At 37.2% G+C, this 15,998-nt stretch overlaps 2 protein-coding genes and 1 non-coding gene across 3 annotated transcripts; 2 read left to right on the plus strand and 1 right to left on the minus strand.

The window, feature by feature from the left end:
- Positions 1–7,648: 7,648 nt before the first annotated feature.
- On the plus strand, positions 7,649–8,565 carry LOC104742543 (pathogenesis-related leaf protein 6-like). The gene is made up of 2 exons (XM_010463556.2): positions 7,649–8,047; positions 8,192–8,565. The coding sequence occupies exons 1-2, from the start codon at positions 7,714–7,716 to the stop codon at positions 8,338–8,340; spliced, it is 483 nt and encodes a 160-aa protein (XP_010461858.1). The 5' UTR covers positions 7,649–7,713; the 3' UTR covers positions 8,341–8,565.
- A 308-nt stretch (positions 8,566–8,873) lies between these two features.
- TRNAL-UAG (transfer RNA leucine (anticodon UAG)) lies at positions 8,874–8,953 on the plus strand. The gene has a single exon. It is a non-coding gene; the product is annotated as a tRNA-Leu (tRNA).
- A 1,020-nt stretch (positions 8,954–9,973) lies between these two features.
- On the minus strand, positions 9,974–12,419 carry LOC104742544 (putative branched-chain-amino-acid aminotransferase 7). The gene is made up of 9 exons (XM_010463557.3): positions 12,287–12,419; positions 11,868–12,045; positions 11,586–11,762; positions 11,366–11,497; positions 11,054–11,149; positions 10,839–10,955; positions 10,640–10,735; positions 10,422–10,534; positions 9,974–10,302 (listed from the first exon to the last, which is right to left on the minus strand). Exons 1-9 carry the CDS (start codon positions 12,328–12,330, stop codon positions 10,185–10,187), a joined length of 1,071 nt encoding a protein of 356 aa, XP_010461859.2. The 5' UTR covers positions 12,331–12,419; the 3' UTR covers positions 9,974–10,184.
- Positions 12,420–15,998: the final 3,579 nt, after the last annotated feature.

A 15,998-nucleotide genomic window follows, 5' to 3' on the forward strand; every position in this document is an offset into this window, starting at 1 on the left:
GTGTCAACTCAAACTCTACTATATAACCAAACTTACATCGGTCGTCCCATTTTTGGTGACAATTCTTTGAACCGAACGAATCGAAACTCGAACTTTATGACTCAAATGTCCAGCTCTAATTAGTTAATCTGGTAAATTTTAGTCTAGCTAGCATCTATACAATTTACAAGAAGATTCAAATACAAAAAGAAATATGTCTGGACGCTGGACACTAGCCATATTCCACGATTTTGTAATTGACATTTGTGAAAATACAAAAAAATTTGCTTCCCAAAAAGAAAATAATGTAAAACTTATATTTTTCTTTTTTGAAATATATAGTTCCATGATAAAGTGGATCAGTCATGTATTTTTGGTTGCAAATATATATTTTAACTTCTTTTTAAAACTGGGAGATTCATCACAAATCTTTCGAAAACCATTAGATCCCATTTACTAGAAAAATTAATGAGCCTAACATAATCATCTTTTTTTTAATGTTACTGTCGATCGGGTTTAAAGTGATGCAAGAGTTATAGAATCATTCCAAAAAAAAAAACACACACACAACGTTATCGCTATCAGCGAGAACTCAACAACTCCGACTTCCTCTTCATCTTCTTTCTTCACTGTTTTTCCCATGCGATTCCAATTTTGATCTGATTCATCTGTGATCTTGACAGAGGAAGTGGGAGTTGTTGAGTTCTTGCTGATAATCGCTGTTGTAAGTGATGTTATAATTTATGTTTAGCATCTTTTATTTACGGTTAATTTTTTTCCTAAGTGTTCCTATTGATATTTTTGAGTGTCACTTTTAAAATGATAAGAAAGTTATAGTTTGCATCATAATTTAGATCGATGTTGGTTATGTAATCTTAGAGCAATTAATTGTATAATTTTCCAATTTCAGTTTTTTTTTCCTAAAAACTGCATGAAACTAATATTGGTGTTTCTGTGTAAGCTATATTTTTTTTTTAAAGAAAACTTAATAATACATATCTTTGTTGTTAATTGAATGATCAGTATACTGTACATCAATATACTTTCACATAAAAATTGTACAAGAAAAAAGTATTGTCTAATTTTTTTTAAGTTTTTTTTTGAATACAATGTAAAATTTATTCAAAAAAAGGTAAAACGTTTTTACATCAAGTGCAACATGTTTTTAAACTTTTTTAAATAAATGATCATAGATTAATGAACTAATGAAACAACGTCCCTAGTGTGTTGTGAGCCAAACAACCAGGCAGTTCCTGTAGCGTGCATCACCTTGCTCTTGTATAGAAAACAATCTGTTACGGACATCCTTGTCTAGCCTGTTGAGGAGCTGCTCTGACAGAGTGGGGGCGTCCCCATGGCGTTTACTATTGTGTTCCTTCCATAACGAATACACTAAAAGCTTAAAGGCATATCAGAGTAGGAAGATGTGATCCTGATCTTCTGACCAACTCGTGAGGAGGTTAAGCACCACATTCCAGTCATCAAAGTAGTTTCCAGCAAGAAGTTTAGAGACGAGACCCGACCAGAACGATCCCCTTTCCCTTTCCACAGAACCACATCCTCTGTTTCAGCAAGTCCTTTAGACCGTATATCATCAATAATAGCCTCTAGTTGATTTGGCTGATCAACACGATGTCTCCTACGGCGATGAGAAGAGATCACCTGAGCCAGCGTGTCATGAAGTCCAATCCCCAGATCAATACAACCTCGGTGCCCTGTAATTGCCAGCAGAGGTCCCAATGGGGACAAGTTATCATGCCAAAAAGAGATGCCTTGACCATTCCTAAGGTCGTATTTGACAAATTGCGAAGCAAGAGGACGATATTTAAGCAGTTTTTTCCACATCCAAGAGCCTAGGGTCGTGTCTGCGCAAATAGACCAGAATGAACCCTTACGAAGGTGATACATTCTCAACCATTGAACCCATAGTGAGTTTGAAGTCAGAAGGCGCCAAATAAGTTTGAGGCAACAAACCTTGTTTGCTGCAGTTATAGAACGGAGACCCAGACCACCTTCCTCCTTTGGCTGACATATATCCGACCATGAGACTTTCGCTTTGTTCTTGTTCAGGTCTGGACCAGACCACAGAAAAACAGAACAAAGGCTATCTATTTCTTGTATACAAGCGTGAGGTAAACAAAATGTAGACATCCAAAAGGCAGTTATATTGTGAAGCACAGAGCTTATCAGTTGTAGGCGCCCCGCAAAAGAGAGGTGGCGAGCATTCCAACTTCCAATCCGTTCTCGTATACGCTCAAGAAGCGGAGTATAATCACTGGTTGTCATACGACGAGTTAACAGAGGGAGACCGAGGAATCATACTGGTAAAGCACTAGAGGCAAACGGGAAATTATGAAGGATTAAAGCCTTCTCAGTATCCTTAACCCCTGCCATATACAGAGTTGACTTCTCGAGGCTGATGTTGAGGCCTGAAAATTCTGCGAACTGATCAAAAATTTGCAGAATGCCCGCTATAGATCGTTGATTGCCATCTGTAAACACCAGTAAATCATTTGCAAAGCACAAATGAGTGAGCTGCAGATTTTGGCATCGTAGATGGTAACCAATGGTTCTATCCTTGGCAGTTGTATCAAGCATGGTAGACAAAACTTGCAGACAAATAACAAGCAGGTAAGGGGAGAGTGAGCAGCCTTGCTTTAAACCTCGTTAACTTCGAAATAGACCAGAGAGTTTCCCATTGACTTGTACTGAGAAAGACGTAGTTGAGATGCAAAGGTTGATCCATTTAATAAATTTTTGAGGGAAGTGTAGAGCCGAGATAATATTAAGGAGGAATGGCCATTGGACAGAATCAAACGCCTTGGAAATATCAATCTTGATGGCACTCCTAGGTGAGATCGTGTCTTTGTGGTAGTCTTTAACTAATTCTGATACTAGTAAGACATTTTCCATGAGTAACCGGTCTTTGACAAACGCAGATTGGTTGGGTGAGATAAAACCTGGTAGCACCCTTTTGAGCCTATTAGCAATGATTTTTGAGATCACCTTGTAGAGTACATTGCAGAAAGATATGGGATGGTAGTCCTTCATCTCCCTGACCTCTTTCTTTTTTGGTATAAGTGCAAGTATCGTGGTATTCACCCCTTTTGGTATAAAGTCGTGAATGAAAAAAGACGGAACTGCAACAATAAAGTCTGTTCTCACTATAGACCAGGCTTCTTTAAGGAACTCTACGGTATAACCATCTGGACCCGGACTCTTATCACTCGGCATCGAGAATAAGACATCTTTTACTTCCTCTGCAGAAATATCCCTTTCAAGAAGAGCTCCCTCCGCATCATTAGACCGGTAAGTTAACATATCACGTAGTCTCTGTAGATAAACTGTGATATTGAGCTGGCTTATGGGATAAAAACTCTTGAAAAAACTGTACCGCCTCTGTTTTGATTCCCTTATGAGTGTCTGCAACAGAGCCATCCGGGCATGTGACCTCCATAATTGCCTGATCTTTGCCTCTATGTGAAACACCTTGTTATTGCCATCACCAACTTTAAACCAATGGAGCTTAGACTTTTGTTTCAAGAATCTTTCTTCTAAGCTAGAAACAAACAACCATCGACTATAAGCATCAGACTCCGCCTTCATGGCCAGACTAGTGGGGTTAGCCAACGTCTCTGATTGACAACGGCACAGTGTTTCATATGCAGCTCTAGTCTTCCGCGTCAAATCTCCAAGCCGAGCCTTACTAAGCTGTTTGATACTTGGTTTCAGTGCTTTTAATTTCTTGGAGAAATGATATATCGCAGATGTGGAGTGATATAACGTTTCAGTACTATCCCAGAAATCTTTAACCATGGGGAGAAACCCTGAGTCATTGGTGAGTGCATTAGTAAACTTGAATGGCCTACGCAAACACGGTTTGTCAGCCCCAAACTTTATCTGGCAACGTAAGTGGTCGGAGCATCCACCTGCTTCAAAGACCCCATAATAATGCTAATATTCAGCTATCCATGCATCGTTTACAAGCACCCGGTCAAGTTTTTTACAAATCAAACCATCATCACCTCTCTTATTATTACACCAAGTGAAAAACGGTCTATTGGACAGCAGATCACTTAGACTGTAGTATCGAACCGCATCCTGGAAATCCCTCATGCCTACAGGGACAATGGGATTCACTGCATACAGAGAATGCTCATCAACCTGCAAAATTTCATTGAAATCCCCATAAATCATCCATGGTTTATTCCTATACATTGGTGAGTCCTGGTGATTCCTGAAATCCTCCCACAACATTTTCCTCTCATCAACCAAATTTGAAGCATAAACGAAGGATACAAAAAATTCCGTCTCTGTACCCTCTACTAGAACGGAGCAAGTCACCATTTCACTGCTTGTAAAACACGGTGTTAATCGCACTTGAGGGCTCCAAACTACCCAAATGCAACCCAAACGATTAAAAGCATAGTTCGAAATGAAAGACCAATCTTTAAAGACAAAACTAACAATGCGATCAGCTTTTTTTTCCTTCACTCTTGTCTCAAGAAGACAACCAAACTGAAAATTCTCCTTCTTAACCCAGTTTCTAACCATAGAATGCTTAGATGGTTTGTTGAAACCACGGATATTCCAGAAGAAACTCGTCATCAAAAATATTATTGGGAAGACCTCAAACGCAGGTCTCGAGAGACCTGTGTAGAAGGGGTAGAAAAAAACTTATGATCTTCTTTAGAATTTCGTGGCAAGTACTCCTGAGCCGGCAATCCTGCCTTTGACTCTCGAGGAGGCTTAACAATATGAAGAATCATTGTATCGTTTGCAACTTTGCCAACTGGTAGCAGACTTTTGAGGGGTAATCCAAGCCTCTTCCTTTTCCAAATTATCCTCCTTCGTTCCTATCAACTCAGTATGCTCTGACACAGCCAAAGTCGCATCACCCATTTGGCCCTGCACTTGTTTTGCAGACGCAACTGGTGGGTTAACAGCTTCCACCAGTCTGAGAAAGTTGTGTGTGTCCTGGGAAACATTGGGTACACTATATGTGGCAAGACAAGCAGGCTTCAGATGTTCCCATTTGTGACAACCACTACACCTCGGTGGCAGTCAAGGATACGAGTAGGAAACCACCACGTCTAACTCTCCTTCTTCTTCCCGGGCAAGGTGATATTTCGTGGGCAAAACTTGTGTTAATTCCGCAGTGCTGGCTGAGTCTCCTCTGTGAAAGGACTCCACTTGGATACAATCATGGGAAGTCCCACAATATTCCACATTCCCCTATTCAAGATATGATTCCTTACTCCCTCATTCTGAACTCAAAACTTAATTGTCGTGTCATTAACAACAAACACATCAATCATAGAAGACTTGTCACCTAACCTCCATATCTTGTTCACAATCATGTGGATTTTACCCACATGTGGTGCAGAAGTATGAAGAAACTTGCCAACAATGAAATCGTCACACAGAGGCTTTGCGCCTTCAAATACTCCTCGAGGTAACCACAACACGTTGCTTACCGTCGACCTCAGAAACCACAAACGGTTGCTTAGTGAACATGTATTTTTGGGCAACTTTTACCCACGACTTCTGTCCCTGTGTAGCTGAGGTTGATGGATTTGTAACAGGAATCTGAGGGGAGACACCCTCTTGACTCTGCATCTCACCATCAAACCTCTCCACTGACCTAGATCTGACCGAATTGCCTAAACCCTTCTCGAGAACCCGCTGATCCTCACCAAACCCCAAACCATGTTGGCCAACCGTAGCAGGGGAGGATATCCCCGCAGCCGCCATAGAACCGTCACGAGAATCAGGCGGCGAGGCCGCTAACAGCATATACCGTGGAAAAGAAGCAAAAACCCTAATCGCCTTCAAAATTGCCCTGCCACGTCAGCAGAGAGAGGGAAAAAAAACTATCGGCCGTATTGTCTAGTTTCATCAAAAAATAGAAGTAAGAATACTTTTTTTTTTGTCAAGGGAAGTAAGAATACATCATCTGTGGCACTGTTCATTTTCCACGACGTTGCGACTCCACCGACGACCCAATTTTTACTCTGCTTTATTAGTTTGGTGTCGCTGAAAATTAAAAACGAGCGACTCCGATTACATTAAAAAAAGAGGGACAGGTGTCGCTATAATAAACAGCAATGGTTTTAATGGCTTTAAAAATAGTAGCGACAGTTCCGGCGACAATTGAATAGTAAACACGGCAAAGGAATTACTCTCCACTGTTTGTATTTTTCTGTCGCTAACTTCGGTCGCAGTGTGTGGGAAACAAACAGGGCCTATATATTGCAAAATTATAACCAAACAAAAGAGCTTTACCCATAGAATTGAAAGAAAAAAAAATACAGAGGAAACTACATTAATTAAGAAGTTCTTGCAAATAAAGTTGGAGGCCACGCTCTGTAGTGCACAAATGTTGACGCTCATTTGTAGGTGAGCTTTACTCTCATCCCAAACTTTGGGGATACATATATACTTGCCATTACTACAGCGTTCACAGCGTTTCGCCTCATTATAATGGAGACTATGGAGTAATATGTTGATATACTTTTGTTTTGAATGAAATGTTAAATTTAATTCAAAAGAAAAATAACTTTTGTACATGAGTGCAACGTTTAACTGAACTTAGAAGCTGAGAAAAATATGAAAGACTTAGACTCTAGACTGAAACCACATGAGCATGCCGTTGTCGTACCGCCGGTCACCTATAGCTCGTAGCGATGTGAACGGGTCTGATTCGTTTGTTTATTTATGTGATTAAAAGAGACGCAGAATTTAATATAGTTACCCAATAAAAATAAAAGTTGTTGATATAATGTAACTTATCTCAACCATATGAAAGGATCGAGATCAGATGAAATTGAAGTCCATGACATATAAAGGAGCTAAGAAGAGTGTTCGTCTCGTTGTTCTTCTTCATGGATGTAGTAGGATGAGAAGATACAAAGAAGATATATAAATATAATTATATAATGATGCAAGATCAAGTTACTTGATCAAGTAGATTAGTGGAAAGAGTTTGTACGTTATAATCACACAACACTATGAATGCTCCAATAAGTCGTAACCGGCGGAGAATCACGGCCATGTTCACATGCAATCATATGTAAAAATTATTACACACTGATATTAAAATGTAAACATCTTCAAATCAAATACAAATTTACATGACATATCCTGAAGGAAAAAGACGAAGAAGACAAAATCTATATTCAAATTTATGTTTCACTGGACAATTATATGCTAGATACTATATGGGTAATGCTTCAATCTATAAACAATAAGCAATCTCTATTTGTTTTGTTTTTGGAGATTAATATTCTAAAATAACATATAATTTCATCACTATTATTTTGATTGTCATATAAATTATACATATATAAGTTGGTAAGCCTCTCCAGTTTTGTTATAATTTGTGGTCACTTTGCTTCCTAGCAGTACAATTTGTTATTACTAATTGTATTATATACTTTTGCTTATTTTATTTTCTGTTGTGAGACATTTAGATCTAGCTTAAGATTACGTAATAGCGATAACTAAAGGCATGATGATAACACTTTTGATCATTTTACTTCACTTTAAAAATAAATTTGATTTTTATAAAAAGAGAAAAGTCAACGTCCCAATGTTTAAGTTTCCCAAAACCACTGAACCTAATAATCACATATTTGCCTATATAAATAAGGGCAAATCACTCAGACTCACAACATAAACCATATACATCTGCCTTCTTCCTAGAATCATCACTAAAAAAAGCAAAATACGATAATGAATACTTTCAAAACTCCATCACTCCTAATCGTTGCGATTAGCTTTCTGGTTATTGCAACCACTGCTCAAAACTCTCAACAAGACTACCTTACCGCTCACAACAATGCCCGTGCGCAAGTTGGAGTAGCGAACCTCGTGTGGGACACAACGGTCGCTACCTACGCATTGAACTACGCAAATACTAGAAAAGCCAACTGTAGCCTTATTCACTCCAACGGACCATATGGAGAGAACCTAGCCAAAGGAAGTGGTAACTTTACAGCCATAGCGGCCGTGAAACTTTGGGTCGACGAGAAACCTTACTACAGCTACACTACCAATGCTTGCACAGGTATATCTCTAATATTATTAAATCTATATCCCCTGGTCCATACAACGATTTTGCATGTAACATAAACACAGAGGCAAAACACGATGATCGGGTGTAAGTGATTAATACAGATTTGACTAAGCTTGTTGATATCAAAAACTACAGGTGGACAACAATGCTTGCATTACACGCAAGTGGTGTGGAGAGAGTCAGTGAAGATAGGGTGTGCTAGGGTTCAATGCACCAACGGTTGGTGGTTCGTCAGTTGTAACTATGACGCACCCGGTAATTGGATCGGAGAGTACCCTTACTGATCCTGATCACTAATATAACCCTAAAATAATAATTACGATTTACGAGTAATGAATAAAAATCTAATTTGAACTACTGCATATTAAAAAATATATATATATATATATATATATATATATATATATATATATATATATATATATATATATATATATATCTTGTTTAATTCTCAAGATGTAATCATTTATGATTTTCACATAAAGAGGTTTGCCTTCTTTTACAATTAATCAAATGTTTGTTTTGATTCTTCTGTATATAGTGCGAAAGTCTGTTCTACTCGTAAAAAATGTTATTACTTTTTCCTATTTACACATCGTTTACACTGTAATCGTATTTGCAGAAAAATAGAATTTAATTCAACTTTTCAGTATTAAATTATTAATTCCATGTCAAACTTAGATCGGTCCAATTTCACTAACAAACTTTGTTCTTCTCGTTAAATCAGTAAAAATTCTATGAACGAATCGGAACAGAGCATTATGCGATGACTGTATTGGTTGATTACTAAAGTTAGGAATGTTCATGTACCTCTACTGACAGTTTGGCCGAGTGGTCTAAGGCGCCAGATTTAGGCTCTGGTCCGTAAGGGCGTGGGTTCAAATCCCACAGCTGTCAACATTTGTTTTTTTTAAACCATCAGCATCAGTTTGCACAATAAGGAATTTGTACAAGTTTGAATCAAAAGATCCTCCTCTTCATTCATATAAACCGTAGCTCGAACACGAATGTAGAACATAAACAACAATATCGTCGGATAATGTTTTTTTTTTTTTTTTTTGTTATCAACTACGTGTACACGGTACACATGAGGCAAAACACTACTGAATGACGTCGCATGAGCCATAAGCTAGTTGTCAAACACCACTCTCTCTCTCTCTATCATAGCATCTTTAGAGTTCCTACATGCTTAAGTTGTTTTTCTTTGGTTCATTTTTTTTGTCTTCTTTATTCTTTGATTTCCATTTTTATTATTAGTGTAAAATATCCCACATTGGAAAGATGTAAAAGGATTTAAGTAATATATAAAGGTTTAGGGCCTTTCCACTCATTGCCAATTGGTTTTGAGTTGGAAGCCCACAGTACAGCCCAAATTTAATATGGTATCAGAGCAGGTTGATTGTTGGGTCATCCCGTGGATGTTGTTCCCACATATGCCACGCTTCAGATAGTCATACCTGAGCGTGAGGGGGGTTAGTGTAAAATATCCCACATTGAAAAGATGTGAAAAAATTTATAAAGGGTTAGGGCTTTTTCACTCATTGTCAATTATATATTTTATCAAGAAACGAATTTACTCAACACAACCATCGATCTTTAAAAAAATAAACCAAAAAGCCAGTCTGTCCACCACATCCACATGCACAACTTTCACTGACTTAATTCGATCTAGTAAAGTCAACGTCTATTCCATTTCATATGCGATTTAGAAAATGCATGTGGACTTACGCCACACGTAAGCAGTGTGCAGAGCCAAGGTTGTGATCTTTAAACAAATTACAATCAAAACAGCATCTGACAGTTTGGCCAAGTGGTCTAAGGCGCCAGATTTAGGCTCTGGTCCGAAAGGGCGTGGGTTCAAATCGCACAGCTGCCATATGTTATCTGGTCAAATAAAAAACTAATAAACGGAGGGAGTATATATTTTAGACTTTATTAATGTTTTAAACTTGTAAAACAAGATATATATATATATATATATAGAGTAATATATTAGTTCTTTAAACAAAAGATAACACAATTTTTCTAGCTTTTCATCATTCTTAAGTGTCTCTTTTCTTCCTTGATTTCTTTCTTCTTTGATATCTTTTTTTATTTGACCAGGAAACGAATTTATTCCAGTTTGAATTCAACTACTGATATCCACCATCCAACCTTTGTTATTTTCAACAACTCCAGTTTGAATATTGGTTAACATCAAATGAAGCTTCGTAGACAATGCCTCTTCTCCTATCTTGTATTTTATCCTGCGGTCAAAGATATAGATATAAATGACCCAAAATAAACTTTAGTCTTTAGGTAATCGGCAAAGCGAAAATATTTGTTTTGTAAGGGTTTATTTTTTGAGAAAGATATATATAATCACTTTTTGTCATCGAAGGTCACGGTGTCAACAGCTTTAAGGACCATTGCAGTCCCTGTACAGAAAACTTCTTCTGCCTCGAGTAGCTCATCAATAGAAACATCCCGTTCTTGAACCTGTGATACGTTGTGAAACATATAGATATACATATAGAGAATCTTGTAAAGATTCATGAAATGACTATACATGCGCGAAAGAGTATTGTTAGATGGAGCTGGAACCTGGTAGCCAATATCACGAGCTAGCTCGCTTATAGTTTTCCTTGTGATTCCTGGTAAAATGGTTCCTGAAGTTGGTGGAGTGGACACAATGTTTCCCTATAAAATGAATGATTACTTATGAGTTCATGCAAATGAATCTAAATGTACGTTGAAACGTTATATCATATATATGTGATATATTTTCTATAATGTTCTTGACCTTGAGAATAAAGATGTTACAAGTAGAAATCTCTTCGATGTTTTTACCAGTCGCCGCGTCCAGGAACAAGACATCAGAGAAACCCGATGATTTTGCTTCAACCAAAGATTTTAGAACCTTCCAAATTTACCAGAAATTAGCTAGATATATAATTCACCAACGTATAACTTGTTGCTTGGACATCTATTTATCTCTGGTGTCTATTTATTACTTACTGGAGAATAGTTTGTGCAACTCTTCACACCCCCTGTTCCACCGGAGTGGGCTCGGCGATGCTTATCATCAACTTTGAGGTTCAAGCCTGAACTTGCCTACAAGACAGACAAATTAAATTAAGAGTCTCGATGTAATAAAGAATCTTTAGGCATGTGGCCATATATATTTAAGCAAGTGACAGAAGTGCTAGTCCATTGACTATTGACAAGTTAGAGCCCAAACGTTATTATTTTATATACAGATTGGATCAATACTTAAAATATTAAACTGAGTTTACTTGCCCAATTGCATTTGATAACAAGCAAACTCACCTTGTGATAATTTCCAACGGGAGATGTGTAAATGAGGAACGTATATTCAGGTGCTGAAGCTACTCCAAGGATAGCACCAGTACCTATGAGTAGAGGCCTAATATACAAAGCTCCTTTACCGGGAGGAGGTACCTAAAACCAAAAAAAAAAGTACAAATCTTAGCTACTTAAAGATTAACACGTACGTAGTACTGATCACATGGAACTAGAGAGTCCATACCCATTTGTTGTTGGCAAGCACCGTTTGCTTAACCGCTTCTACGAATTGGTCCGGAGAAGGAGGTGTCATACAAAGCCTATCCGCACCTATTTGCATACGAAGAGCGTTTTCTTCAGGCCTGAAAAGTGTGATCCGTCCATCTTCTGTCCTGTACGCCTTGAGACCTTCAAATAGTCCCTACAAAACCCAAGCCAAGGAGTTTATTTTTTTTGTGTCAACTCTCACAATTAAGTAGAATCGTTTTGATATCGCGGTTACTATATATATCCTCAAGAAGTAAACCTGGCCATAATTGAGAATCCCAGCACAAGGGCTTATTGAAATATCCCCATAAGGAACAATTTCTCCTTCTGAAAAGCTCTCTCCTTGTTTGTATTTCGCCACATACATATAATCTGTTGGAACCAAAGCGAATTCAAGCTCGTCCCATTTCACATCCGCATATTTTTCTTCTTCTTTACTGTTTTATGCATGCCACAACAAAAACACACACACACACACACACCCAAATTAGTGAGTGAAAGGTTTTTAAATAAACAGAGAATGGACGAAGATGGGAAATGAACACGGGAAACCAAAATCAAGAGTCTTATAACTAAAGAATGGTTCTTTGAAAATAGTTACGTAAGAAAATATTCATATGAGCTCCAAAAAAAAAACACAAAAATCCATTTTTGTCTTAAGGTTACATATATATTCACCTTGTAAGAAGAGGTGATGAGGAAGAATGCGCACAAGGAGCCATTGGATATAGAGATGAAGACAAAGAGAGCAAGAAAATGGTTTGAGCTTTTGAGAATAACTAAACACTTGGCTTTTATAGAGATAAATAAACAAACAAACCCTTCGAATTCCATCAGTCTTTAAAAAAAATGAATTTTAGAATCTTCAACTATATTAGTAATTTTTAATTAGACTAAATGCCTTAGTTGACCCAACAAACAAAACAACTTACGGTTAAGGGAGCGTCTAGTTCAGTTGCAACGAATGCGGGGTGTGTTTATAAAACCTATTATACTAGGATTTAACTCGTAGTACAAAAAAATTATTTTATAATATTTAATTTAATAATAAAATTACACATTTTTAATTTAGCCTTTTCTATATTTTAACCTCTGGCACAATTATTTTTAAAATATTATAATTTTTATCAGGGTAAAACACTATGAAATACTACTACTTGTATAATGTATAATTAATAAGAATAATATTTTGTATCTATTAAAGAGAATACTATTATTTTTTATATAATATATAATTATTTAATTTAATTGATTGTTAATATTTAAGTGAGACATATAATATTAAAAGTATACAGTTTAATAATTGATTTTTTTTTTTGGACACATATATAGAAAACAAATTTGCTATTACTAAGGAATTTAGGTGAAATTAATTAGTTTCTATAAAAAAATCGATTTTGTAAATTTACCATATTTCACTTATTGCTTTTTAGTGCAATTTTGTAGGAACTAAAACTGTGAATAAAATTTTAAATAACCATAACTAAAAAGGTAGAACCCAAAATGTACTTCAAAAATATATTTCAAAAATGTATATATGTAGATTTTATAGATTTACTATCATTAAATCTTTATCTAAATATAGAAGATCCGAAATCAAATAACTTCCAGTTATAATTTTTTTCTTTGTCTTAAACACAAGAACCATTTATATAACTATTTATAATTTGAAGGGTATAACCCAAAATGTACTTTAAAAATGTATATATAGATGATTGATGAAGCGGCTAGAAATGGATGTTTTTGCATGATAATCTTCTTTGATAGAGCGAATGCAATATAACACACTTTGAAAGATACTTGGACTTTACCTCAGGTGCCAGTTGGACCGGTTTCTTTCCCTACAGATTCTCTGTATGCAAATATGGATCATTTCCTGGGTTCTGCCAATCTGGGTTCTCATGTAGCGGCTTTTTCTTGGATTATGTGGTATATATGGAAGGCGCAGAATGCTTTTGTGTTTGAGAATATAATGGATAAGCCCGACGAGGTTGTAAGGTTAGTGGTAGGGGAGTGGGCTACATGGTTGCAGGCTCAGGCAGAGGATGTGGGTGAGAATTTATCATTGAGTCCTAGAGCCACTAGTGTGCGTGAGGGGGGGGGGGGGGGGGAGAGTAGGGAATCTGCCTATTGCTTATTCTAGTTACATGTGTTTTGTTGACGGCTCGTGGAAAGCGGGGGATAATTATGCGGGTGCAGGTTGGGTATGCTCATCCTATCAGGAAGCTTCGACGAAGAAAGGAGCCGCCAATTTCATAAGGAGTCTTTCCCCTTTGCATGCTGAAGTAGAAGCCTTTGTCTGGGTTATGCGGTGCATGATTGGTCATGACTATCGGGAGGTGGCTTTTTATACAGATTGCTCAGACTTGGTGAAGATGGTGTCTTCTCCACAAGACTGGCCGGCTTTCAAGACTTACCTTGACGATATCAGGATGGACAGAGATGAGTTTTCTTCTTTCTCTTTATCTCTTATTTCAAGAAATGCTAATGTAAATGCGGATTCTTTGGCACGACAGGCGCGTGCATCTCCGCATCTGATTGTTTTTGTAAACTCTTTCCCTTCACATTTGCTCTTTTGAGCTGATCTTTTTGTTGTCAAAAAAAAAAGATACGTTAGAACGCATACATGTACTTTTTCTCACTACACACAAACGCTTGGGATGTTTAGATGCAGAGTTTTAATTTGGAATTTTAGAATGTTTTACAAAGACATGAAACAGTGCGAAAAAGTTATCACTACAAGAAAACAACCGCAAACCGACGGCCATATCTGTCTGTAACCCGTCGGGAACAACCTAAACCGACGGATTACATATGGCATCAGTCCGTCGGTTCTAGAGCGTCGGGAATATTAAATCTGTCGAGAATCCGTCAGTATATCCAATAGATATCCGACAAATTTCCAACGGCATATTATTCCGACGGATTACCAACGACTTTTGTACCCGACGAAATGGCGACAGATATTGTCGTTGAGATGTAGCTGTCGAGAACCCGTCAGAATAATAAGCGACGGCAATTGATAACTTCCCGACAGATAATAGCAAGGGGAAACTGACTGTTTCCCAAGAAATATATTTCGTTATTCTCGATGGATTTTCCAACAGCTACATTACCGACGGTCTCCCGACAGAGTTTACCGACGGATTCCCGACAATTAAAATGATTCATTTCTCTGTTTTTGCTCTGTTATTCTCTGTTTTTATCGACAGCTGGTTAATGTTTAATATTAATATTTTAAAAATATTTAATTTACTAATTAGAAAATATTTAAAAATAAATCTAATTTCTTTTGACAACAATTGCTAATTATGTAATAACATTTAAATTCATAAATTTGGAACTCCAAAATACAATATTACAAATCATCCCAAAAATCAAAAAGAAAAAGAAATTGGGGAATAAAACATAAAAATTGTGAAAATAGGTCTAAGAACTTGAATTCACAGGGAACTTTGATCGCATCTCTGCCATAAACGATGCAAGTTCCTCATCTCTCAGCTTGTTCTTCTCATTCTCTTTTTCCATCATCTTCTCAAGAGCTTCAATACATTCATCTTTTTCTTGGAGGACTCGAAGAAGTTCAGGATCACGATCATATATTGGTGATGAAGAAGTATGAAGTCTTTTTGCCACCTTTCCTAATCCAAAGATTCGACCCTTGGTTTGTGGAGTTTCCTGAAACCAAGAACAATTAGAACAAAATGAAACCAAACAGAATCATAAGCAAAAAAACAATTTGAATCAAAGTGTGATGTACCTCAAGAACGAATTGGTTAATCATCTCGACGGGATTGGTGTTGGTGAGCCATTTCCATCGGCTGAAGGTTGGGATAACCTAAACTCCTCCATCCTCTTACAAGAATTTTCAATCACTTCCTTAGCCAAAGGGTCTTGAATTTGTTTGGTCTTCTTGTTGGTGTAGGTGTCTTCCATCAACGTTAAGTGATCAGGAGCAACACCATCTCTTTTAGTCTTCAAAACAGATCAAGATGTTTTAATCCAAAGATGAAGTTAAGTTTTGAACTACAAAATGTTGAAACATGTTGAAAACTTACAAGTTGTTTTCCACGGGTATAGTGGCTTGTTGAACCAAAATTGTGCGTTGCTCTCCCTTTACCACCTCGATTGCTATTCCGGTTCTTAGATTTCTGGGTAGCAATTTCCTTTGTCTTGGATTGTGCCCAATACTCTTGCAACCCTTCATACACCTTCTCGTTTATTCCCTTTGGAGTTTCTCCTTTCTTCCACTTTTTCTTCCACTCACATAAAGTGTTGGAATATTGAGTGGCTGCCTCTTTGTCAAACTCTCTACGGACTCTAGATGTCATTTGTGGCTCCCAGTTAAAATCTTGCTACAAGAGTAAAAGAGATGATTAGTCTGATTGCA

Source organism: Camelina sativa, chromosome 14, assembly GCF_030686135.1.
Source record: "Camelina sativa cultivar CO46 ecotype springtype chromosome 14, ASM3068613v1".
Lineage (NCBI taxonomy): Eukaryota > Viridiplantae > Streptophyta > Magnoliopsida > Brassicales > Brassicaceae > Camelina > Camelina sativa.